Consider the following 25,956-nt stretch of genomic DNA (forward strand, 5'->3'; position numbering starts at 1 on the left):
CGGACCTGTAGAGATACAGTAAGTTTATTTTTATTTTTTTATGATCTGGGGTCTGATTAGGGGGCTGATCTGAAGAAGTGCAGGCTGGGGGGGTCTGATTGGATGCTGGGGGTCTGATCTGAGGCTGGGTGGTCTCTGATGTAGGATGGTGTGAGGCTAATGGAGAGTCTGATGGGGGTCTGAGCTGAGGCTAATGAGGGCTGGAGATGGTCTGATGGGAGGCTAATGGAGGCTAGGGAGGGTCTGATGGGGATGTGATCTGAGGCTGATGTAGGCTGGGGAGTCTGATCTGAGGCTGAGAAAAGGGCAAAAGGCACGGACAGTGTTTAGGGATCGTGAAAGCTGGGTGAACCTCCCTCTGAACTCCTCTGGGATGAGCTTGGCCCAATATTGCAAAATAAGGAAATAAAGAAGTAAATATATAGCATGCAGTCAGACTGCTATATTTGGTCAAAATGGTACATAGTGCACGCACCATTTTGTGCTGCAAGAATACAGTACAGTGCTCTGGAATTTGTTTAAATTGAAACACAATTTCTGTAACTTACTCCTAAGGCCTCTTTCACATGAGCATGACGGATTAGGTCCAGATGCGTTCAGTGAAACTCGCACCATTTTGCAAGCACGTTCAGTCAGTATCGTTTGCGATTGTATTTTTTCCACGCGGGTGCAATCCTTTTAGATGCGTTTTTCACACGCATGATTAAAAACTGAAGGTTTACAAATAACATCTCTTAGCAACCATCAGTGAAAAAACGCATTGCATCCTCTCTTGCTTGTGGATGCAATCCGTTTTTCATTGAAGCCCCATTCACTTCTATATTCTGCGTTTTTTCACGCATAGAACATGCTGCGATTTTCACGCAACACAGAATTGATGCGTGAAAAACAACGCTCAGGTACACAGACCCATTGAAATTAATGGGTCAGGATTCAGTGCGGGTGCTATGTGTTCAAGTCACGAATTGCACCCACGCGGAAAACTCGCTCGTGTGACAGGGGTCAATTAGATGTTTGACAAAATACGGCAGTTACATTTTTCAGTTGAGAATTTTGTATGACCCGCAAACAATGTTACAAACATCCAAATAGCCCTCCGCAGCAAAAAGGTTCCCCACCCCTGCTCTAATTGGAGAACATTGCTCAATAAATACCCAGCACTTAGGGTCCATTCACACATCCGCAAAAGGGTCTGCACCCGTCCGCAATTTTGCGGAACGGGTGCGGACCCATTCATTCTCTATGGGCCCGGACGTGAAGCGGAGAGAACACATTATGTGCTCTCCGTTTCCGCATTTGCGAAGCGCGGCCCTGAACTTCCGGTCCGCAGCTCCACAAAAGATATAACATGTCCTATTCTTGTCCGCAGCTGCGGACAAGAATAGGCATTTCTATAGCGGGTGCTGGCTGGGTGTGTTGCGGATCCGCAACACACCACGGACGTGTGAATGGAGCCATAATGTGCCTTGAAAGGATTAGTTATACTTTAACTTTTCGTTATGCCTCACAATACAAAGTGCTCTTCATTGGGAATGGTATTCCTAATTACTAGTGTGTTCCTTAAACATTAGGACTTCTAATCTGGAAAATGTTGTCAATGTTGAGACAGCACAGTATGTTGTGTTTTTTGTTTCTTTTGTATTGGATTAGATTTAAAATATTTTTTTTTTTGCAGGCTAACAAAGCCTATATGTCCTAGTGATCATGGCACCTATGTGTATTGTAAATTTACTTGACTGTTAGGCTACTTTCACACTAGCGGTTTTACTGGATCCGGCAGGGTTGAGCAAGAACGCTTCCGTTACTGATAATAAAAGCATCTGCATCTGTTATGAACTGATCCTGTTGTATTATCTTTAACATAGCCAAGACGGATCCGTCATGAACACCATTGAAAGTCAATGAAGGACGGATCCATTTTCTATTGTGGCAGAGAAAACAGATCCGTCCCCATTGACTTGCATTTGGGGTCATGCCGGATCAGTCTTGCTTCACATCCCAGGATGGAAAGCAAACTACGAACATGTTGCGGTTTGCTCTCCAGTATTGGGAATGCAACTAAACGGAATGGAATTAATTTTGGAACATTTAGTTCTGTTCAGTCCCTATTGATAATGAATGGATGAATGGGGACAAAACTGAAGCGTCCCCCCCCCCCCCCCCCGGTATAGAGCCCCTATGACGGCTCTCAATACCAGAAAACTAAAACGCTAGTGTGAAAGTAGCCTAAGGCCTCATGCACACGACCGTTGTGTGCATCCGTGGCCGTTGTGCCGTTTTTTTTTCGCGGACCCATTGACTTTCAATGGGTCCGTGGAAAAATCGGAAAATGCACCGTTTTGCAGCCGAGGCCGTGATCCGTGTATCCTGTCCGTCAAAAAAATATGACCTGTCCTATTTTTTTGACGGACAACGGTTCACGGACCCATTCAAGTCAATGGGTCCGTGAAAGAACACGGATGCACACAAGATTGGCATCCGTGTCCGTGATCCGTGGCCGTAGGTTGCTTTCATACAGACGGATCCGAAGATCCGTCTGCATAAAAGCTTTTTCTGATCTAAGTTTTCACTTCGTGAAAACTCATTTCCGACAGTATATTCTAACACAGAGGCATTCCCATGGTGATGGGGACGCTTCAGGTTAGAATACACTGCAAACTTGGTACAAGACTGCCCCCTGCTGCCTGGCACCACCCGATCTCTTACAGGGGGATATGATAGCACAATTAACCTCTTCAGGTGGGGCACCTAAAGGGGTTAATTGTACTATCATATTCTCCTGTAAGAGATCAGGGCTGCCAGGCAGCAGGGGGCAGACCCCCCCCTCCCCAGTTTGAATATCGTTGGTGGCACAGTGTGTGCCCATCGCCCCCCCCCCTTCCTCCCTCTATAGTTAAAAATCGTTGGTGGCACAGTGTGTGCCCATCGCCCCCCCCCCCCTTCCTCCCTCTATAGTTAAAAATCGTTGGTGGCACAGTGTGTGCCCATAACCCCCCCCCCCCCCCCTTCCTCCCTCTATAGTTAAAAATCGTTGGTGGCACAGTGTGTGCCCATGCCCCCCCCCCCTTCCTCCCTCTATAGTTAAAAATCATACTTACCTGCTTGCTGCTGCGATGTCTGTGACCGGCCGGGAGCTCCTCCTACTGGTAAGTGACAGTTCTTTAGCAATGCACCGCACAGACCTTTCACTTACCAGTAGGTGGAGCTCCCGGCCGGACACAGACATCGCAGCAGCAGGCAGGCAAGTATGAATCTTCTACAATTGTACTATTGCTAAGTAACCATGGCAACCAGGGATGCAGTAGCTTCCTGGTTGCCATGGTTACCGATCGGAGCCCCAGCGATTAAACTGGGACTCCGATCGGAACTCCGCTGCCACCAATGATGGGGGGGGGGGGGGAGATGGAGGGGGGGTCGATGGGCACACACTGTGCCACCAACGATTTTTAACTATAGAGGGAGGAATGGGGCGGCGATGGGCACACACTGTGCCACCAACGAATTTTAACTATAGAGGGAGGAATGGGCGGGCGATTGGCACACACTGTGCCACCAACGATATTCAAACTGGGGAGGGGGGGTCTGCCCCCTGCTGCCTGGCAGCCCTGATCTCTTACAGGAGAATATGATAGTACAATTAACCCCTTTAGGTGCCCCACCTGAAGAGGTTAATTGTGCTATCATATCCCCCTGTAAGAGATCGGGTGGTGCCAGGCAGCAGGGGGCAGTCTTGTACCAAGTTTGCAGTGTATTCTAACCTGAAGCGTCCCCATCACCATGGGAACGCCTCTGTGTTAGAATATACTGTCGGAAATGAGTTTCACGAAGTAGCTCATATCCGACAGTATATTCTAACGTAGAGGCGTTCCCATGGTGATTGGGACGCTTCAAGTTATGTTCGGGTGTCCGCCTGGCCGTGCGGAGGCAAGCGGATCCGTCCAGACTTATAATGTAAGTCAATGGGGACGGATCCGTTTGAAGATGACACACTGTGGCTCAATTTTCAAACGGATCCGTCCCCATTGACTTGCATTGTAATTCAGGACGGATCCGTTTGGCTCCGCACGGCCAGGCGGACGCCAAAACGACTTTTTTTTCATGTCCGTGGATCCTCCAAAAATCAAGGAAGACCCACGGACGAAAAAACGGTCACGGATCACGGACCCACGGACCCCGTTTTTTCGGACCGTGAAAAAAAACTGTCGTGTGCATGAGGCCTAACTCATACATCTGCAATCCTTTGACTTGTGCTTCCTATACAAATGCTAATGTCATGTAACAGCTTGTTATTTTGCTATTCTTCCATAAAAAGTATGTCAGGATCTGTTGGCCCACTGATGCCAGTAAACTGCTGGCTGCAGTAAACAATTACTTTAGAAATAGAGTATTCCATAGATTATTTTTTACGATTAGATCGTGTAATCTAATAAGAAAAAAAATTAATAGACTGTTTTCCTTTATAAAAACTCATCAGACCCCCTGCCATCAGTCCCCAACACCCTTCGTTCCCCCCTGTGCGATCAGCCCAAGTGCATCAGTTCCCGCTGATGCCATCAGCTCTCCTCCCCCCCCATTGTGCCAGCAGCTCCCCCCCCCCCATTGTGCCAGCAGCTCTCCCCCCCCCCCATTGTGCCAGCAGCTCTCCCTCCCCCCCATTGTGCCAGCAGCTCTCCCCCCCCCATTGTGCCAGCAGCTCTCCCTCCCCCCATTGTGCCAGCAGCTCTCCCTCCCCCCCCCCCATTGTGCCAGCAGCTCTCCCTCCCCCCCCCCCATTGTGCCAGCAGCTCTCCCCCCCCCCCATTGTGCCAGCAGCTCTCCCTCCCCCCCCATTGTGCCAGCAGCTCTCCCTCCCCCCCCATTGTGCCAGCAGCTCTCCCTCCCCCCCCATTGTGCCAGCAGCTCTCCCTCCCCCCCCATTGTGCCAGCAGCTCTCCCTCCCCCCCCCCATTGTGCCAGCAGCTCTCCCTCCCCCCCCATTGTGCCAGCAGCTCCCCCCCCCCCATTGTGCCAGCAGCTCCCCCCCCCCCATTGTGCCAGCAGCTCTCCCCCCCCCCCATTGTGCCAGCAGCTCTCCCTCCCCCCCATTGTGCCAGCAGCTCTCCCCCCCCCATTGTGCCAGCAGCTCTCCCTCCCCCCATTGTGCCAGCAGCTCTCCCTCCCCCCCCCCATTGTGCCAGCAGCTCTCCCTCCCCCCCCCCCATTGTGCCAGCAGCTCTCCCCCCCCCCATTGTGCCAGCAGCTCTCCCTCCCCCCCCATTGTGCCAGCAGCTCTCCCTCCCCCCCCATTGTGCCAGCAGCTCTCCCTCCCCCCCCATTGTGCCAGCAGCTCTCCCTCCCCCCCCATTGTGCCAGCAGCTCTCCCTCCCCCCCCCATTGTGCCAGCAGCTCTCCCTCCCCCCCCCCATTGTGCCAGCAGCTCTCCCTCCCCCCCCCATTGTGCCAGCAGCTCTCCCTCCCCCCCCATTGTGCCAGCAGCTCTCCCTCCCCCCCCATTGTGCCAGCAGCTCTCCCTCCCCCCCCATTGTGCCAGCAGCTCTCCCTCCCCCCCATTGTGCCAGCAGCTCTCCCTCCCCCCCCATTGTGCCAGCAGCTCTCCCTCCCCCCCCATTGTGCCAGCAGCTCTCCCTCCCCCCCCCCATTGTGCCAGCAGCTCTCCCTCCCCCCCCCCATTGTGCCAGCAGCTCTCCCTCCCCCCCCCCCATTGTGCCAGCAGCTCTCCCTCCCCCCCATTGTGCCAGCAGCTCTCTCTCCCCCCCCCCCATTGTGCCAGCAGCTCTCTCTCCCCCCCCCATTGTGCCAGCAGCTCTCCCTCCCCCCCCCATTGTGCCAGCAGCTCTCCCTCCCCCCCCATTGTGCCAGCAGCTCTCCCTCCCCCCCATTGTGCCAGCAGCTCTCCCTCCCCCCCCCCATTGTGCCAGCAGCTCTCCCTCCCCCCCCCATTGTGCCAGCAGCTCTCCCCCCCCCCCATTGTGCCAGCAGCTCTCCCTCCCCCCCCCATTGTGCCAGCAGCTCTCCCTCCCCCCCCCATTGTGCCAGCAGCTCTCCCCCCCCCCCATTGTGCCAGCAGCTCTCCCTGGACTGCTACGGATTGGGGCCATATAGCCTTTAGCAACAAATCCAGCTACGACAGTTGGTTTCAGTTATGGAGGCCTGGAGATGAGTGCTTCAATTCTGCCTTTGCTGTAGATCGACACACAAGGTCCCAACTACTGGTGTGACGATCTGAGGAGCCATCACATATGACACTCAGTCTCCTCTAGTAGTGATGTGAGGGACACTAACAGCTCAGATATATGTACAGGACATCCTGCGGCCACATGTGTAGCCTCTCGTGGCAGGGCTTCTGCTGAAAAATGCTAGTTGGGACAATGCACAGCAAGGGTTTCCCAGGCATGTGTTAACTTGAAAGAGCGCTGCATTTGCACAATTACTGACTGTGTCCATCCATTTAAAATATAATTTTACTTATAATGTATAAAATGTTTCTATTTGTTCTACATAGTTTATTAAAAAGTACTGCAAAATTGTAAGCGTGAACTTACCATGAGTTCTACCAAAGGAGGCTGCAAACAGGAAGATTGTCCAGTAGTATTCCATGATGATAAGTTGTGATAAATAAGCACAGAAATACTACAAAAAATAAAATAAATAAAAAACACATGTTAAAATAAATGCTGCCTCCTTTATATATATATAGTTACACATAGTTCTGTGGCTATCTGGAGAGAGAAAACACACACACACACGGTATTCACCAGGACTTTAATGTTATGTTAGGGTTGTCTCTTGATTTAAACTTATCACATATCCACAGGATAAGTGTCCAATTGGTGGGGTCTGACTGGAGGGACCACAAACGATCATGAGTTCTGGAGTATTGTGCATTTTGTGGTCAGCACCATTGAATTCTATGGGGCTGTTGGATATAGCAGAGTCCTCCCATCTCGCTACTAGCAGATAACTTGGGATTTAAAAGTGACAGCAGCAGAAAAACTAGGGCTATTCTAACAGCTCCAGCACATACCAGTAAGTCCTCATAGTCATGAGCTCACGGCTCTCCCTGCCCACCTGCCTCTGATTGACAGGTTTCTCCATATGAATCAGCGGCAGGTGGGCAGGGAAAGCCAGGAGCTCATAAATATTCAGGACTCATTATGCGCTGGAGCTGTTCAATACAAGATTTTGGCAAAATAGCTAGAAAGTGACCCAGCATGGAGATCTGTCACTAGTTTATGTTACCCTTAGTGAGAACACCATAAAACTGGTGACAGATTCCCTTTAAACCTCATAGGATAAGTTACGGAAGTCATATCACATGACAACCAACATTTACAGAATAACAGACAACTTAAAAGGGGTTGTCCCACAAAACATATTTAACATTTTTCAAACCAGCACTTCACCTGAACACTTTTGTAATTGCATGTAATTAAACATTTAGCATAGCCATGAGTTATTTAACAACATGTTTCTGTACAGCACCTCCTGCTGTTTGTTCTTTCTTATTTCTTTGACCTGCTCACTGAGATGGCCGCACATGCTCAGTTTCATCCCTCAACTGCCCCATGAGCTGTGATAGGGAGAGGATGGAGCAATATATGAGGAGATCTCTGGATCCTTGTGAGGTGCAGGGCTGGTTCTAGCTTTGTTAGTAAGAGATTGTCGTCCGATTTTTTTTTTTTTTTAACACTAGTCATGGGATAACCTCCTTAAGCTCCATTCACACTGGCCCAGATTTACTAATCCTACAGATGGTGTAAGCGTAGATAAATCTGGTTCAGGCCTAGACAGACTATCACAGAGGCTCAGGCCAGATGATAAAGGTGGTGCAGTGACAGACACTTTTCTCCGATTCTATACTATCGATTAGTTGACTTCTTGTCAGACAGACTTATTAGCCAAATTGCGCATCTTGGGACTTATTCCCACAAAGCCCCAGTCCCGCTCTGCAAAGCCTGTCCCCTTGTCAAGCAGGTGGAAAAATAGAGTACAGACCACAGATGTGCCAGATTGCACTCATTTTATAGACAGAATTTTGGCGCAGACACATTAGTAAATCTGTGCTCCTGTGTTTACTGGGTCTGTTGGTTGTATACCAATAAGGTCTCATGCACACGACTTTTTTTTTTTTTTTTTTTTTAAGGTCCGTGATCCGTGATCGTTTTTTCGTCCATGGGTCTTCCTTGATTTTTTTGAGGATCCACGGGCATGAAAAAAAAAAAAAAAAAAAAAGTCGTTTTGGTGTCCGCCTGGCCGTGCGGAGCCAAACGGATCCGTCCTGAATCACAATGCAAGTCAATGGGGACGGATCCGTTTGACGTCGACACAATATGGTGCAATTGCAAACGGATCTGTCCCCCATTGACTTTCAATGTAAAGTCTGGAGTCCCTTTTATACCATCGGATCGTAGTTTTCTCCAATCCGATGGTATATTTTAACTTGAAGCGTCCCCATCACCATGGGAACGCCTCTATGTTAGAATATACCATCGGATTTGAGTTAGATCATGAAACTCAGATCCGACAGTATATTCTAACAGAGGCGTTCCCATGGTGATGGGGACGCTTCAGGTTAGAATATACTAAAAGAACTGTGTACATGACTGCATCCCCCCCTGTATTTAACACATTGGTGGCCAGTGCGGCCGGCCCCCCCTCCCTCCCCTGTAGTACTGTAGATTCATTGGTGGCCAGTGGCCCCCCACCCCCTGTCTCCCCCTCCTAATTAAAATCTCCCCCCCTATCATTGGTGGCAGCGGAGAGCACCGATCGGAGTCCCAGTTTAATCACTGGGGCTCCGATCGGTAACCATCGCAGCCAGGACGCTACTGCAGTCCTGGTTGCCATGGTTACTTAGCAATTTTTAGAAACATTATACTTACCAGCGAGCTGCGATGTCTGTGACCGGCCAGGCGCTCCTCCTACTGGTAAGTGACAGGTCTGTGCGGTGCATTGCTTATAGCACAGACCTGTCACTTACCAGTAGGAGGTGCGCCCAGCCGGTCACAGACATCGCAGCTCGCAGGTAAGTATAATGCTCCTAAAAATGATAGGGGGGGGGAGATTTTAATTAGATGGGGGGGGGCCCCACTGGCCACCAATGAATATACAGTACTACAGGGGAGGGAGGGGGGGGGGGCCCACTGGCCACCAATGAATTTAAAACTGGGGAGGGAGGGAGGTGTGCCCCCTCCTGCCTGGCAGCACATGATCTCTTACAGGGGGCTATGATACGCACAATTAACCCCTTCAGGTGCAGCACCTGAGGGGTTAATTGTGCGGATCACAGCCCCCTGTAAGAGATCGGGTGCTGCCAGGCAGCAGGGGGCAGTCATGTACACAGTTCAAAGTATATTCTAACTAGAAGCTTCCCCATCACTATGGGAACGCCTCTGTGTTAGAATATACTGTCGATCTGAGTTATCACGAAGTGAAAACTCAGCTCTGAAAAAGCTTTTAAGCAGACGGATCTGCGGATCCGTCTGTGTGAAAGTAGCCTACGGCCACGGACACGGATGCCAATCTTGTGTGCATCCGTGTTTTTTCACGGACCCATTGACTTGAATGGGTCCGTGAACTGTTGTCCGTCCAAAAAAATAGGACTGGTCATATTTTTTTGACGGACAGGAAATACGGATCACGGATGCGGCTGCAAAATGGTGCATTTTACGATTTTTCCACGGACCCATTGAAAGTCAATGGGTCCACGAAAAAAAACTGAAAACGGCACAACGGCCACGGATGCACACAACGGTCGTGTGCATGAGGCATAATAATAATGAAAGAAAATCAAACTCTCGCAGCTCCACTCCAAATGGGAAGTCAGGAAGTACAAAGGGTATTATGAACACACAATGCGGTGGAGTCATGGTTGTGAACCGTACAGCCATATGAGCCGCAGCTGGCTCTTGTTAACTAATGAAGACAATTAATGGCTTTAACAATACAGACCCACCAAAAGTGCAGTCTCATTTGTTTAATTAGAAGCTATTGCAGCCCTTTCAGCCTCGCAGCACAGCCGTATCACAAGCACCAGACAACTGTACCGGGTGGTCGTACACTTATAAGGAGTCACAATTAATCCAATATTCGCTGGGTTCACTGTAAAATTATCAACTGCAGCGGTGCTTCCCTAGTGGAGGTGCGTCACTTGTTTTCTGTACAAGAGTGCAGGAGATGCGGCCAAAATGTGTTGGACTCTCACAAGGACTTTTAAAACACTTTCACTACAGAGCTGTGTGTGTGTGTGTGTCTGTGTGTGTGTATATATATATATATATATATATATATATATATATATATATTGCAAACGATTGTATCCGTTCAGAACGGATCCATTTGCGTTACCATGGGGGGGGGGGGGGGGAAATAAAAACAAAACACAGCACTGTCAGTTTTATATGTCCCTCAGCAGTAATTATGCCCCCCATAGTGGCTCATAATGTGCCCCAGCAGAAATAATGCTGCCCCCCCCCCCCCATAGTGGCCCCCAGCAGTAATAATGTTCCCTATAGTGGCCCATAATTACTCAAGCGTGATGATGTCATCACACACTGACAACATGATCGCGTTGTGAGGTCATCACGCTTGAGCGCAGGTTCTTCAGAATAAAGAGAGGAGTAACTGCCTCTGCACGTGCAAGTGGAAGAGTTTAGTGCTTTTTTTAACCCCTAAATCACCATATTGTACTAGTGTACCTGTTTTTATGCAATACATTAAAACACAGTGCAAATCGTCTGTGGAACTATTCTTGTCATTAGAAGCAAAAAAAAAAATAATAAAAAAAAAAAGGCAATGACAAAACAAGTTTTAACATGGATCCTTCAAAGCAGCCATGAAACTAGTGAGCCCTAAAAAGTAAAAAAAAAAAAAGCTTTAACCACTGTGGCCATCTGTTTTATAGGCTACATAGTGCTCATTGAGTGCTATGCAGCAAATAAAAGGAAGTGGAAATGGCGCTGCCTCTACTGGACATGGTAATCACGTGGTCACTGCGTTTTCTTTAGGCACAGCAGAGTTGCTGGGTCTTGGCACACCCAGGTCAGCTTTTCTAGCGTAAAATGCCACCTAAATGCTTTTTCCCCTGAATAGAGAGTCCCATGAATGCCCCAGTTACAGCAGAAAAGGGTGGAATATAAAAAATAAAAAGGGTGGCTGCCCAACAAATCTAAAAGTTAGGACTGTTTAACTGTCAAGTGTGCAGAATCCCCAGAATGTGCCTGGTCATAAACTCCTTTCCAGGACAGGTTATTAAGGGGTTGAGAAATGCAGTCTGTATGCGGCACACCATGTTGCCATATATTTCCCAACACAAACTGGCACTCTTCTTCTACAGTTACTCAGAATAAATAAATGATGAACTTTTTTTTTTTTCCAATTAGACTTCAGAAAAGTTAGATAGATGGCGCCACAAATGCTATCCACATGTTCTTCAGCTGGAGCAGTGCAAGTCTGCGTGCTTAAAGCTTTCTCTCTACACACTCCATTAAACAGTCCTGTATTAATAATATATGGTCACATAGACCCTTCTCTGTGATTGTGTGCTGGAAATGTGACCAGCAGGAATGAGAGATCCAGCTTGGGTACAGTCACATGCAATGTGGTTAGGTCATAGTTTTTTATGCAATTTGTATGAAATTGTGAGGTATTGTCACAGCTTTTGCGAAAACAACATGAGCACATAATGTGACTTGCATAGTATCACCAGTTCACGGTCCTGCAGCTTAGTTATAGCTCTGTGTGCCATACAGACCTAAAATTAAGGGCTCACGCACACAAACTTATTTTTTGTCCGTGTTTTTTTTTTTGTGGCTCAATGCAGAACCATTCATTTTAATAGGACCGCAAAAAAAAAAAAAAAAAAAAAAAAAAAAGGAAATGACTGTGCATTCCGTGTCTGTATGTCCATTCCGCTAAGAATAAAACATCCTATTATTGTTGGAATTAGGGACAAGGATAGGATTGTTCTATTATGGGCCAGCTGCTATATGTTTTGCTGATCTGCAATTTGCGGAACGCAACAACAACAGTTGTGTACATGAGCCCCAAGATAAGTAGATCAGTGCACTGTGCATTTTAATAGAAAGTACTTGTCCTTCAACCGTTTTCAGCACTGGCGTCATCTTGGAAGCTATAGACGTGGCGCACAGCACCCACGGGCAGCGGGAGGCCCATATGGCTGTGCTAGAGTAACGTAATAGGTCTTCGTACTGATTCATATGCCAATAAATCAGGGAATGGGATTTCAGAAGATAAAAGTGCTGATTGAGTTGTAGATATTGATAAGCTGTCCTTTAGGACAGATCATCAATGTCAGATTGGTGGGGGTCAGACCCCCAGCACCCCCATCATCAGCTCTCCTCAGCAGAGATAGCAAAGAAGATGGCAGCAGAAATAGTCAGCTCAGATCCAGTTCAAGTCTATTTGTTGAACGTCCGCCAATCTGATACTGATAACCTTAGGCCTCTTGCACACGAATGTGTGCTGCAGACCGCAAATTGTGGTCCGCAATGCACAGGCACCGACCGTGGGCGAGCCGCATGCGGATCACGACCCCATTCACTTGAATGGGGTCTGTGATCTGTCCGTTCCGCAAAAAGATTGTAAAAGTTCTATATTTTTACGGAACGGAAGACCACAGAAGCACTCCGTAGTGCTTCTGTTACGTATCTCCAGATTTGCGGACCCATTGAAGTAAATGGGTCTGCATCTGATGTGGAATGCACACGGCTGGTGTCCCATGTATTGCGGACACGCCGTATGTGGGTGTGCAAGAGGCCTTTTATCCTGTAAATGCCTGGACAGCCTGTGAAATGACAGTGTGTCATTTCAAGGGAATGGGTCCGCATCCTTGATGCGGTGCACAAATGGCTGGAGCCCGTATATTGCAGACCCGCAATAAGAGCACGGACAGGCAACAGCCGTCTGCATGAGCTCTTAAACAGTTAATGTTAAGGTGAGGCCTGATTTTTCTATGATATATGATAGAGGGTTTGGCTCACTAAGAACATAGAACATATCTGATAAGGTCATGACTTAATAACGCACAAAGTTCTTACAGAATAAACAATTCACGGTATTTACTCTGGAAGCATTTTAATAATTTGATAAGAAGAAACTGGCAGAATGGCAGAGCCATTTTCAGGTCACTCCCTCATAAGGGCGCCTTCACATGCACCAGATTTTGTGGCGGAAAATTCTGCGACTGAAAATCAATTCCATTCACATGAATGGGGCTTGCAGAAATCCATGTGCTTGCCGCCCCATTCAAATGAATGGAACAGATTTTCAGTCACAGAATTTTCTGGCACAAAATCTGCCGCGTGTAAAGACGCCCTTAACAAGGAAACGACTCAAGTCACATGACAGCAATCATGTCACTGCTCTCCCTGGCTCTATGTAGTCATCATATCGGGGGGAGGGCTCAGCCACACACTCAGGTTTCGGCATACAGTTTAGGAAGCCAAAGCCAAAAGTGAAATGAATAAAAAAGGGAATTTGCATCCTTTATGCTTTCACTTCTTCTATGGTCCACTCCTGATTTGGCTTTCAAAACTGCATGCAGAAACCCGACCGTGTGGCCGCACCGCGAGTGTTCCCTTCAGAGCAAACACTTCTGCACACAAGCTGGTTCTCTTCATCCTAAAACACTCTGAATTAAAAGGAAGTGTCCCCAGAACATGACCTATTGTTTAAATCCATTTTTCTTTTTTATCTACAATCATGCAGTTTTCATACTGGGCACAAGGCCTAAAATATGTCAAGATTTCCTGTTCTTTGACAGCACCCACATGGAATAACGATTTCTGCTTAAGAGAGAATCTCACTGACTTCTATATATCTGTCAATGTAAGAGCTCATGCACACAAACATTTTTTTTTGGCTATGTCTGTACTAAATTTTTCTTTTTTTGCAGTCCATATTCAGAACCATTCACTTAAAAAAAAAAGCCCTCGGACAGCTACAAGTTGCTTTGGGGTACACATAGCTTACTGGTTAACTTTTTTAAAGGGAGTCCGTCACCAACCTGACTGGTTTTAAACCAATCACATAGTTCAGTGTGACACAGACATGACACAGATGGCACCTTTGTTTCGTTTTTCAGATCATCCAAATCGCCCAAACTGTTTTTTTATGATAGGCTGATGAGCCGTCACAAGTGCCCAGGGGCGGAGCCACTGTAGGCAGAGGCACAGAGATATGCAGTGCGCATGCGCCAGTTACTGGCGTGAAATCTGTGGCAGAACACTGCGCATGGCCGGGCTATAGGGAAATATGATGTCATAGAGCCACAGGGCTGGCTGGAGCTTACAGAGGGGTGGAGTTAGGCGCGAGGGAGGCAGGGAACTTGGGCACTTTCAGCAAACTCTCCGCCCCTGGGCACTTGCGACGACTCATTAGCATATCATAAAACGACTTTTTGGGCGATTTGGATGATCTGAAAAATTAAACAAAAAAAAGGTGCCATCTGTGTCATGTCTTTGTGTCCCACTGAACTATGTGATCGGTTTAGAACCGGTCAGGTTTGTGACAGACTCCCTTTAACTCTTTAAACCACAATGCCATAGATGTAGACATCTTTGATACGCTGTAGTGTTTCAAGAATAAATGCGCGTCACGTGTGTTTCGCCACCCTCTTCTGTTCCACGCCCTACCAAACCCATCTCTGGATGCGGCTTGTTGGAAGGTAATGATTTCTTAAATGTAATACCGTGAGTTACTTAGAAACAATCGCTTTTAGTTTCGGCCCCTTTGCTTGGAATACCTGAAGCTCCAGCTCCTGGGTTCTCTTCACTGGACTTCTGGTTTCCATCTGTCAACTTCCACATTAACAGTATCACGTGCACCACTGCAACCAATGACTGGCCTCAGTGATGACGTGTCTCCAAGCAGCACGCCACTGTTGGGGACACATAAGCGGTGTAGCCAGTCATGGCTGCACAGGCACACGTGAGCCCATCCGTCCAGAAGTTGACAAATGGAGACCTGAAGTTCCGTTAAAAAAAGGCTCTGGAGCTGGAACAGAACGGTGAGGAGCAGGAAAATATTCCTTTAAAGAGGACCTTTCACCTGGAAGAAAAACATTGTGAACTAAGTCTCCTGACATAAACAGCGGCGCCCAGGGATCTCACTGCACTTACTATTATACCTGGGCACCGCTCCGTTCTCCCGTTATGTCCTCCGGTATCTTCGCTCAGTAGGTTATAGTATGCGGAGTCTGCCCTTGTTCTGCTAGGCGTCTCCTCCTCCTAGGCTGTAGCGCTGGGCAATCGTAGCGCACAGCTCACAGCCTGGGAGAAAAAAAATAAACTCCCAGGCTGTGAGCTCTGCGATTGGCCAGCGCTACAGCCTAGGAGGAGGAGACGGCTAGTAGAACAAGGGCAGTCTCCGCCTACTATAACCTACTGAGCGAAGATACCGGAGGACATAACGGGAGAACGGGGCGGCGCCCAGGCATAATAGTAAGTGCAGTGAGATCCCTGGGCGCTGCTGTATATGTCAGGAGACTTCGTTCACAATGTTTTTCCAGGTGAAAGGTCCTCTAAGTTGGCCATGCATATTAGATCACTGGATGAATCCGCTACTTTCGGTGGTTCCAGCTGGCCATCTAATGTGTATGGGGTGTCCCAACAGTTACTATCAGGGAGAGAAGGATCCCTGACATTTACAATCAGGGATGATCATTTCTTGCGCACCTTCACAGCAGAAAGAATAAATTGCAAAAACACTGCAGTAAAACTACATTGAAATACTTCATAACTGGAGGAGAACATTGAAGCGCAAAATCCATTCAAATGTACTACCTGGAACGGCCCTGTTGAACACATTTGAATAAAAGTTATAAATAGGCATTTCAGACTACAATCACAGATAGATATGCTTTCCAGGCTGCGGCAATACTGCCCATAATAAATTCTCGACCTCCGCTCAAACTGGTGAATTATTAATTAGCATATTGTTTTATTGCTACTGTTCCTTTAAGTAGACAGGATGAAAACATCATATCCAGCACATGAACTGCTCACATGCTGCACCACACACAGCAAGATCTAGATGATTAAACACAGAATATGAAGACTCTCCTCCTGCAGATATGGGAGGAAGGCTCTGTCCACTGGAGGCAGACTCAGGAGTATTGTCTTATATAGGCTAGGCCCTAGGGTGTATCATGGGAATACACTGTGCACTCCCATATCATATATGCCAATCTTACGTCCCTTGTACCATGGACCAACCTTACAAATTTTGGCAAGTGCTCTTTCCATTATTAATCAGTAGTATAGTGAGTATATGAAATGCTGTGCTAAAATTTAAAGGGACTTCTTCATTTCCATCCTGCATGAGTAACACATCCCTTTCAAAGGCCTATATAACAACTTCAAGGTGCGAATATTTAGCTAAATGGTTCTAATCAGTGATAGTCAGTTCGGCTGCCATCTTGACTCACCCGTCCGGTGATGCACAGGTAAGCCCTTGCGTGTCGGGAGCCGGTCTGAAATCAAATGCGGTCACCGGGAGCAGGCAGTTCCAAGAACAGCCCGATGAAAGCCCCCGGCGGCTGTTCTCAGAACTGCCTGCTCCAGGTGACCGCATTCGATTTCAGACCGGCTCAAGGCACAGGCAAGGGCTTACCTGTGCATCACCGGACAGGTAAGTCAAGATGGCAGCCCGCATGTGTTTGCTGGTGAACACTACGAACTGACCAGCACCGGTTCTAATCTCACAAAACCAGAAACACATCAGCAATGTTGTAGCCTAGGTCGCTGAACATGAAGAAATATCTACCACCAAACCTTTACAATGTATTACTGGGGCTATGCTCACATGTCTGATGGCTGTCGGATGGACAAAAACCTTTGCATGCAATGGATTTTGTCAGGCCAAAATTCAAGATTTATGTCAGATCACCATCGGACCTTATTCTAGCAGTGAGCTGTGGAATCCGGAAATGCCTGCTGGATTGGCTGCCACAGATAGGAAAGTTCCCTAGATGTCTGTATACCACACACAAAAAGCAAACAGAAATGTAATACCAATACAGTAGATATTGCTAGGCAAGAAGCAGGCATAAATAAACCGCTATCACTGCAATCTGTGGCTATCTGTGGCTGACAGACACTGTTACGGGGGGGGGGGGGGGATCTGTGGCTGACAGACACTGTTACGGGGGGGGGGGGATCTGTGGCTGACAGACACTGTTACGGGGGGGGGGGATCTGTGGCTGACAGACACTGTTACGGGGGGGGGGGATCTGTGGCTGACAGACACTGTTACGGGGGGGGGGGGGGATCTGTGGCTGACAGACACTGTTACGGGGGGGGGATCTGTGGCTGACAGACACTGTTACGGGGGGGGGGATCTGTGGCTGACAGACACTGTTACGGGGGGGGGGATCTGTGGCTGACAGACACTGTTACGGGGGGGGGGGGGATCTGTGGCTGACAGACACTGTTACGGGGGGATCTGTGGCTGACAGACACTGTTACGGGGGGGGGGGATCTGTGGCTGTTACGGGGGGATCTGTGGCTGGCACTGTTACGGGGGGGGATCTGTGGCTGGCACTGTTACGGCGGGGATCTGTGGCTGGCACTGTTACGGGGGGGGGGATCTGTGGCTGGCACTGTTACGGGGGGGGGGATCTGTGGCTGGCACTGTTACGGGGGGGGGATCTGTGGCTGGCACTGTTACGGGGGGGGGGGATCTGTGGCTGGCACTGTTACGGGGGGGGGGGATCTGTGGCTGGCACTGTTACGGGGGGGGGGGGATCTGTGGCTGGCACTGTTACGGGGGGGGGGGGATCTGTGGCTGGCACTGTTACGGGGGGGGATCTGTGGCTGGCACTGTTACGGGGGGGGATCTGTGGCTGGCACTGTTACGGGGGGGGGATCTGTGGCTGGCACTGTTACGGGGGGGGGATCTGTGGCTGGCACTGTTACGGGGGGGGGGGGATCTGTGGCTGGCACTGTTACGGGGGGGGGGATCTGTGGCTGGCACTGTTACGGGGGGGGGGATCTGTGGCTGGCACTGTTACGGGGGGGGGGTCTTATGGGGCGAAAAATACGGTATATGAGAGTAATGTAACAATCAAGGCTTCTTGTGTTCATCCACTATGACGCATCTTTTTCTGGGGAAAAGAAAAGCACAGAGCACTGGTCTGGAACCTTACACAAAGTTTGGCTGGGAACCTCAGAGTACATAAGACCTAGATGACTAAGTTTTATTATTACTTCCTTGAGCTTTGTCTTTTTAAAAGGAGTGTCTTTAGTGTAAACGATAGTTACATACTTGATACGGTGGACAAAAATCCAAGTCCAACCAAGGGATAGATGGGGACTCAAATCCCAGAAGGAAATGAGACTCAAATTTCTACACATTTTCATAAGCATTAATGTTTTTTAGTTTTAAGAATTAATCTAAACCCTTTTTCAAACTGTCCACTGTTCCTGCTGTGACCACATCCTGAGGTAGACTATTCCACAGCTTCACCGTTCTTACAGTAAAGAAGCTTTGACGCTTCCGGAGACTGCTCTTTTTCCTCTCCAATCGGAGGCAGTGCCCCCTTGTCTTTTGAGCACGTTTTGCACCGTATTTTTTGTATGGCCCATTTGTATAGGTTAATCATGTTTCCCCTTAGATGTCTCTTCTCAAGACAAAATAAATTCAATTCTTTTACTCTTTCTTCATAACTAAGACCCTCCATGCCCCTTATCAGTTTAATTGCTCCCCTCTGTACTTTTTCCAGCTGCAGTGAGTCCTTTCTATGGACTGGTGCCCAGAACTGAACTGCATATTCCAGATTAGGCTGCACCAACGCTTTGTAAAGTGGTAATATTACATCCCTGCCCCGCGAGTCCATGCCTCGTTTAATGCATGACAATATCCTGGTGGCCTTAGAAGCAGCTGATTTACATTGTATGCTGTTATATAATCTATGATTTACAAGGACACCCAAATCCTTCTCTATAAGTGACTCCCCCAATGTTACATCACCTAGTCCTAGGACAGATGAAGCACACAGATTATTACTACCAAGATGCATAACTTTACATTGATCCACATTGAACCTCATTTGCCAAGTTGATGCCTAATCACTCAGAAGTACTCAATTCGGTCAGTGGACCGACAAAAATCCCTGTAGGGGTCCTAAACTAAATAACTTTATTGTAACAAATCTAAAATCGAAAGACCTACGGTTCCTCACTTGCAATTGGTGCCACCTCACACTTTATGGACTATTTGGTTATTTTATGGGCGCAGAACTGAAGATAGCTAGACTACATTAAGGATCAGGTGTAGTTTACATGTGTGGTACTGCTGTGCGAGACAGAGTTCATTAATAAACAAACAATTAGGTGCAATCTAGGTTGCTACCATTGAATGTTATCTTACAGTCTCCCAGAAACTCGTAGCAATTATTGCCAATGGTAATGGGATTGTTTGATTCGTGCAACTCACATTTGATCAATTAGCATTCAGACCAAGGGTACTAATCAGTTCTGTTGTATAGGTACTGAGGCTCAGTACCAACACACAAAACGTAATTCCTGTCCCTAAAAGCTATATCTCTTTATTGTGTATGGCTATTGCTCCAAACTCCTGATGAAGCCGCATCGCGGCGAAACATGTCGGGTGGAGGAGTGTTAGGTGTGGCATTTTAGGCAGGAATGAAGGTTGAATGTGACCTGTATTTGTGTGTGACCACCATTGTACAGGGGCAGATATCTTAGGCCAGTGATACACAATACAGAGATATAGCTTTAAGGGACACCGCTGCGTGAATGACAGCCAAGACCCGATGCGGACAGCAGAAGCACGGAGCAGTAACATGATTGATGATGCTCCGTGCCTCTCTGTGATCCCTTTACTACGAAATCACAGTGAGATAAAGTTGTCACTGTTGTTTGTTTAGTATTTTTGCAAATTTTATCTCCTTTTTAAAGATTTTATTTAGCCCTTTGTAAACTTCAAAAGCTACAGCTGAACCTCCGATTTGTATTTTTTAAAACTCCCTTTTTTTTTTTTTCTTTGCTTTCCCTTTTTACAGTAGCGGTAAGCCATGGGGGGGGTTTAATTTAAGCCGTTTATACTTGTTACCTAAAGGAATAAAATTTGTGGATTTAAAGCTCTCCCATTTAGGCCTCATGCACATGGCCGTTGTTTTGGTCCGCATCCGAGCCGCCGTTTTTTCGCGGCTCGGATGCGGACAGGACTCAGTGTGCTGTCCGCAGACATTGCTTTGTTCCGTGGCCCCGCAAAAAAAAAAAATATAACATGTCTGTGGCGAAACCAACCTCGCCACTGGGTTTTGGAGGGGCCTGTTTACCAGCCTCTTGCCTCAGGATTATGGCCCATACTAACTTTAAAGGGCTTCTGTCAGCCCACAAAACAGTTTTTTTTCCCCCGGTTAATATTAATCCCTACACTGCAAGCTCCCTGTACATATGCTAAATATTCATTTTCGTTCAGTAGATTTTGTTAAAAATCAAGTTTTATAATATGTAAATTACCTTGCTACCAGCAAGTAGGGCGGCTACTTGCTGCTAGCAGCCGCATCCTCCTCTCATCATGACGCCCCCTCCGCCGTTTGACAGGGCCAGGGAACGGGATCGTTCTCTGCTGGCCCTGTTTGAATTCAAAATATCGCGCCTGCGCCGTACCTGTCTTTAATCAGCGCAGGCGCACTGAGAGGCGGCCGCTCTCTCGGCCGCTCCATCCTCAATGCGCCTGCGCCGGGTGTAGATGTGACGTCATCGGCGCAGGCGCATTGAGGATGGAGCGGCCGAGAGAAAAAAAAAGTCCTGAACGAAAGTCCCAAAAGAAAGCTGACCAGACCCAATTGTAGTCGATGGAGTCTGTTCATTTGTATTCATCTCAGTTATTAGGGTACTTTCACACTTGCGGCAGAGGATTTCGGCAGGCAGTTCTGTCGCCGGAAGTGCCTGCCGGGTCCGGCAATCCTGACGCAAACAGATGGCATTTGTCAGATAGATCCGGATGAGTCTCACAAATGCATTGCAATACCGGATCCGTCTTTCTGGTTGTCATCTAGAAAAACAGATCCGGTATTTATAGTGCGCATGCACAGACTGCAAATCCGGATCCATTTTGCCAAAACACTTGGGGGTCGGATCCGTCATTAATGCATTTTAATAGAAATTGTTCCGGCAAATGTTCAGTTTTTTTGCTGGAGAGAAAACTGCAGCATTCTGCGGTATTTTCTCAAAGCAAAAAACGTAAGAGGGACTGAACTGATGCATACTGAGTGGAATGCTCTCCATTCAGAATGCATTAGGATAAAACTGATCAGTTTTTTTTTCTTGTACTGAGCCCCTGTGAGGGAACTCAATGCTGGAAAACAAAAACGCTAGCGTAAAGTACCCTTATGCGTTTCTGTTATTTTCACTGTTCTGCTCCTCAATGGAAATATATGGCAGAGGTGTGAACTCACCCTTATATGTTCCCATGAGCAGAAAAGAAACCAAATCATTATTTTCAGAACCTTCGGGAGGCGTCTCATTGGGATTTTGCATCTCCAGGACCCGTCTTTAAGTTCTATAGTCTTATTTTTTACTGACCCTTATAGGTATCTTCATGGTGCTCCAACGCCTTTATTTACAATGCATGACCTTGTGCTGCACATGCTCAGTAGTGAAGACCAGAGGAGAACATTCTCTACTGGGTATGCCTGCAATCATCTTAGAACAGCATCAAAAGGTGTTGTCCAGGAGTAGGTCACTTTTCTACAGAAGCCCGCAGCCTGTCAGATCAGTATGCTATAGAAATAATTACCTACCCCCTAGCATGGGCATGGTCACCTGCTCTACTGCAGCCAATGACTGGCTTCAGTGCTGGAGTGTCTCTTGTGGACGCATCACCACTGAATCCAGTCATTGGCTGCAGAGGAGCAGGTGACCATGCCGGAGTGGAAGTAAACAAGCCGCAAACTGGAAGATGTACACCCAGTAGGCAGCGCAGGTATCTTTCCATAGCAGATGCAGGCTGTGGCATTCCCAGGCAAGAATAAAATCAGCTGCACTTTAACATTTCTTTTATTTCTATTTAGACTTGCAGAGGATCCTCAGCATTTCCAGTAAACACATATAGAGCTTTTCTAACTTTTTTCTGAGGACAAATTTCTAGATTTCTTCAAATTAAATGTATAACAGTATTTCCTAGTTTTAAATGCACAGCATGTTGCATATGTATTTACAGGAATTTAGAACATTTTAGGAATTTCAGAAGTTGCATTCCAATAAATATGGTTTGAAGAGATATTCCAGTTGTTTCAAGTTATCCTCTATCCACAGGATCAGATCGGTGGGGGTCCTACCGCTGGGACCCTTACCAATCATGCGAACGGGGGCCCCGTACGACTTGCAGACCCCTAAAATGAGCGGAGCGCTCTGCGGCACATGGCCGCTCCATTCATTTCTATGGGAGCTGCGGAGATAGCCGAGCACAGCGCAGGGAAAGTGAAATGTCTGCCCAGATAACCCTTGTAAGGTCCTGTCCTCACAGACGTTCATCTGGCTGCATACCTGAACTGCTGTATCATTGCTGACGCCTGCACTGTTTTTTGTTTTTTCTAGCCTCGCCCATTCAGCTGCTATTGTTGCTGTTGTTAGCCTCGCTCTTCCATAGCAGTGAGCCGTCAGGTGGGCGATGCCCAGCACTGAGGTACGGCATGCCACCAGTTACAGTTCTGTGATGGCAGCTTTAGACACAATTTCATGTCCGGTTCAGAAACATGGATGCAATAGACGATGCGCCTCAACCCTTGATCACCATTTACAGAGAAGGAGATTGTCCGGTTTCTAAGAGGCGCAGCAATAAAATCTCCCTCCACCTCCTCATTGGATATGCTATTTGTTCCCATATTTGACTCCCAAATGCTGTTCTCCTTATTTCTTGTCCGCCTTATTGAGGTCCTCGCATGAACTCTCAGCTTCCACTGTCACCTGCCTTATATTCTGTTAGAAGCCGTGGCAGTAAAAGAGCTGCAGCAGAAAGGACCCCCCCCCCCCAAGCTGCCAGTCTGAAACAAATCTAGCAGATCTCTGAATCTTTGTGCCTTACAGGGCAGGATCTAGTATGATTTTCTGGCTTCTGAATACTGCTGAAAAGTGCTGACAGAAATACTGACTGGTGGAGGTGGACTTCAGAAGGATTCACAGGGACTATGGGTAGGTCATGTGACCACTAATTTCACGCCAGAAAGAATCAGGCATACACATGAAAGGAGCTTTATCCAATTTTATTTTAATTTTTTATATACCGTAGTCTTTTTATTTTAGGGTATTTCAGCACCACTTATTAGAAACCAGACAATCCCTTTAAATAGATTTAAGAGTACTGTAGCTTATGGCGGGTGAGGCCCATAGAACCCACAATGGCAGCAGGGGCAGGGAGACACCATTAACCCTTTATGTCCACCACCTGTAGATATACCGCCTGATCGATGATGCAACATGCAGCTAGGACAAATACATCAGTATATAAGCCACTAGTTTCATGGCAAATACTGTATTTTATAGGACGCACCAGAACACACGAGCGTGGCGGATTGGCTCCGGATGCGTTCAGTAAAACTCGCACCATTTTGCAAGCACGTTCAGTCAGTTTTGTCTGCTATTGCGTTCCGTTGTCTCTTTTTTTTTCGCTGGTGCAATGCGTTTTTCACGCACGTGCTAAAAAAACTAAAGGTTTACAATCAACATCTCCTAGCAACCATCAGTGAAAGACGCATTACATCCGCACTTGCATGCGGATGCAATGCGTTTTTCACTGCAGCCCCATTCACTTCTATGGGGCCAGGGCTGTGTGAAAAACGCAGAATATAGAACATGCCAAGTCTTAGGTCTTAGGCCCGGGTGCGATGCGTGACGTGAATGCATAGCACCCGCACTGAATCCTGACCCACTCATGTCAATGGGTCTGTGTACCTGAGCGTTTTTTTTTCACACATCAGTTTTGCGTTGCGTGAAAATCGCAGCATGTTCTATATTCTGTGTTTTTCGCGCAGCCCTGGCCCCATAGAAGTGAATGGGGCTTCAGTGAAAAACACATTGCATCCATAAGCAAGTGCGGGTGCGATGCGTTTTTCACTGACGGTTGCTAAGAGATGTGGTTTGTAAACCTTCAGTTTTTTTCTCACGCACGTGAAAAACGCATTAAAGCACATTGCACCCGCGCTGAAAAAGATTGAACGCAATTGTAGACAAAACTGACTGAACTTGCTTGCAAAATGGTGTGATTTTCACTGAACGCGCCCTGAGCCAATCCATCACGCTCATGTCAGAGGCCTTAAAGGGGTATTCCCATCTTTACTTTTCATACTTCCCTTCGTTGAGCGCGACGTTCACTTCCTGGATTCTTCTCCCGGCCGGGCCACGCAATGTCCTGAACGCGCACGCTGCCGCGCATGCGCCATGGTGACTTATTCCTGGTCCGTATAGTACAGAACCGGCGTGACCGTTCGTGGCTCTGTACTATACTGGCCAGGAAGAAGTAATCATGGCGCATGCGCGGCGGCGTGCGCGTTCAGGACATTGCGTGGCCAGGCTGGGCGAAAATCTTCAGTCTTCTGCGCAAGCGTGGCCTGGTGGGATTCGACAGGAGAGGTGGCCGTAACCAGGGGAGACGAAAGCAACGATCATGTAAGAGGGGACTTATTTTCTCAAAAAGGGTGTGAATTGGGTAATTAAATGTATTTACAAAAATGATCACTGTCAAATCATTAACAGATCTAACAGTGATCATTGTGATGGGAATACCCCTTTAAGATTTAGAGGAAAAGAATAAGAAAAAAAAAAACATTTTTTTTTCCATCAGACCTCAGATCAGACCCACCACCAGATCTCAGATCAAACCCCCCCACCTCCCAATAGATATAAAATAAATAAATAAACTTGCCTCTCCTGCCACTCTGCAGGTCCATCAGCTCTACCCGCACTCACCGCTCCCTCATCTTCTCCGGGCCCGCACTGCACTGTGACCTGATGTCACACAGCGCCAGATCAAAGTGCACGCACCACCTCCTCATACTGTACACAGTCAGGACAATGCCCAGAGAAGACCAGGGAGTGGTGAGCACAGCCAGGACAAGGAGTGCAGTATTTACCACTCCCCGATTCTTATGTGTAGTAATCAATGCTTCCATAACGCAAACGATCACTAGTATTCCCTCCAAAAGATGCACAGCCATTCCCCCCCGCCCCCCCCCCCTATTTTAGGAGGGGGGGGGGGGGGGGAGAGTGTGTCTTATGGAGCGAAAATACAGTATCATTGTCGGTCACTCTGCAAGAGACTGGATCGGCAATTTGTCAGATCGATTCTCCTGAAGCGACCAGGAGTGGAAATGGTCGGCTTTCAGTCACAGAAAGTATCAAGTATAGCGAGAACTGTAATAACATCTAATGGCAGAAGAGACCCAAGAATAATTTCTTCTCGGGTACTCCAGTGATGGAGGAAAATACAGTTGTACAAGGACCAGCACAAGGATTATTTTTGGTATGAATTTCTTTTGTCAAATTTCTCATTAAACTAATAAACATCAAAAAGAAACATTTCAATTCTACACTAAAACTAAACAGTAAATTTTACAGGTCTTATTTGGTACCATATGAAAACTCAATCTATGTCACAAGAATATAAAAAGAAAGCGCCAAATACAAATAAATGTACGTTAGAAAGCACTGTTCTGAAAAAATGAAAACTTGATTTGGACATTCAGCCACCAAAGCCCTCGGTTACGAAGTTGTTAATAAGCCACAATGCCCGACGCCACATGGACATGGCACCTGTCACGTCCCCTTCTCTGTAGGCCAGCTTCACAGGAGCATGTTCAGTCTGGGAAACGCGCCCCATGTAATGGTAACAACTCCCGGCCCAAACACTGACCCGAACTCACAGAACCATAAAGATTTATAATGCGGCTAATTCCCGGACTGTGGGTCT

General features: G+C 47.5%; 1 protein-coding gene across 1 annotated transcript in view; it reads right to left on the minus strand.

Annotated features, from left to right (window-relative positions):
• Window positions 1-25,956, minus strand: part of LOC122933389 (complement receptor type 1-like) — a 107,390-nt gene that overhangs the window by 80,410 nt on the left and 1,024 nt on the right. The window contains exon 2 of the mRNA XM_044288356.1: window positions 6,543-6,630. Coding sequence (XP_044144291.1) covers window positions 6,543-6,597 — 55 coding nt within the window. The 5' untranslated portion in view covers window positions 6,598-6,630. The remainder of the gene's footprint in view (window positions 1-6,542; window positions 6,631-25,956) is intronic.

This window comes from Bufo gargarizans, chromosome 3, assembly GCF_014858855.1.
Source record: "Bufo gargarizans isolate SCDJY-AF-19 chromosome 3, ASM1485885v1, whole genome shotgun sequence".
NCBI lineage: Eukaryota > Metazoa > Chordata > Amphibia > Anura > Bufonidae > Bufo > Bufo gargarizans.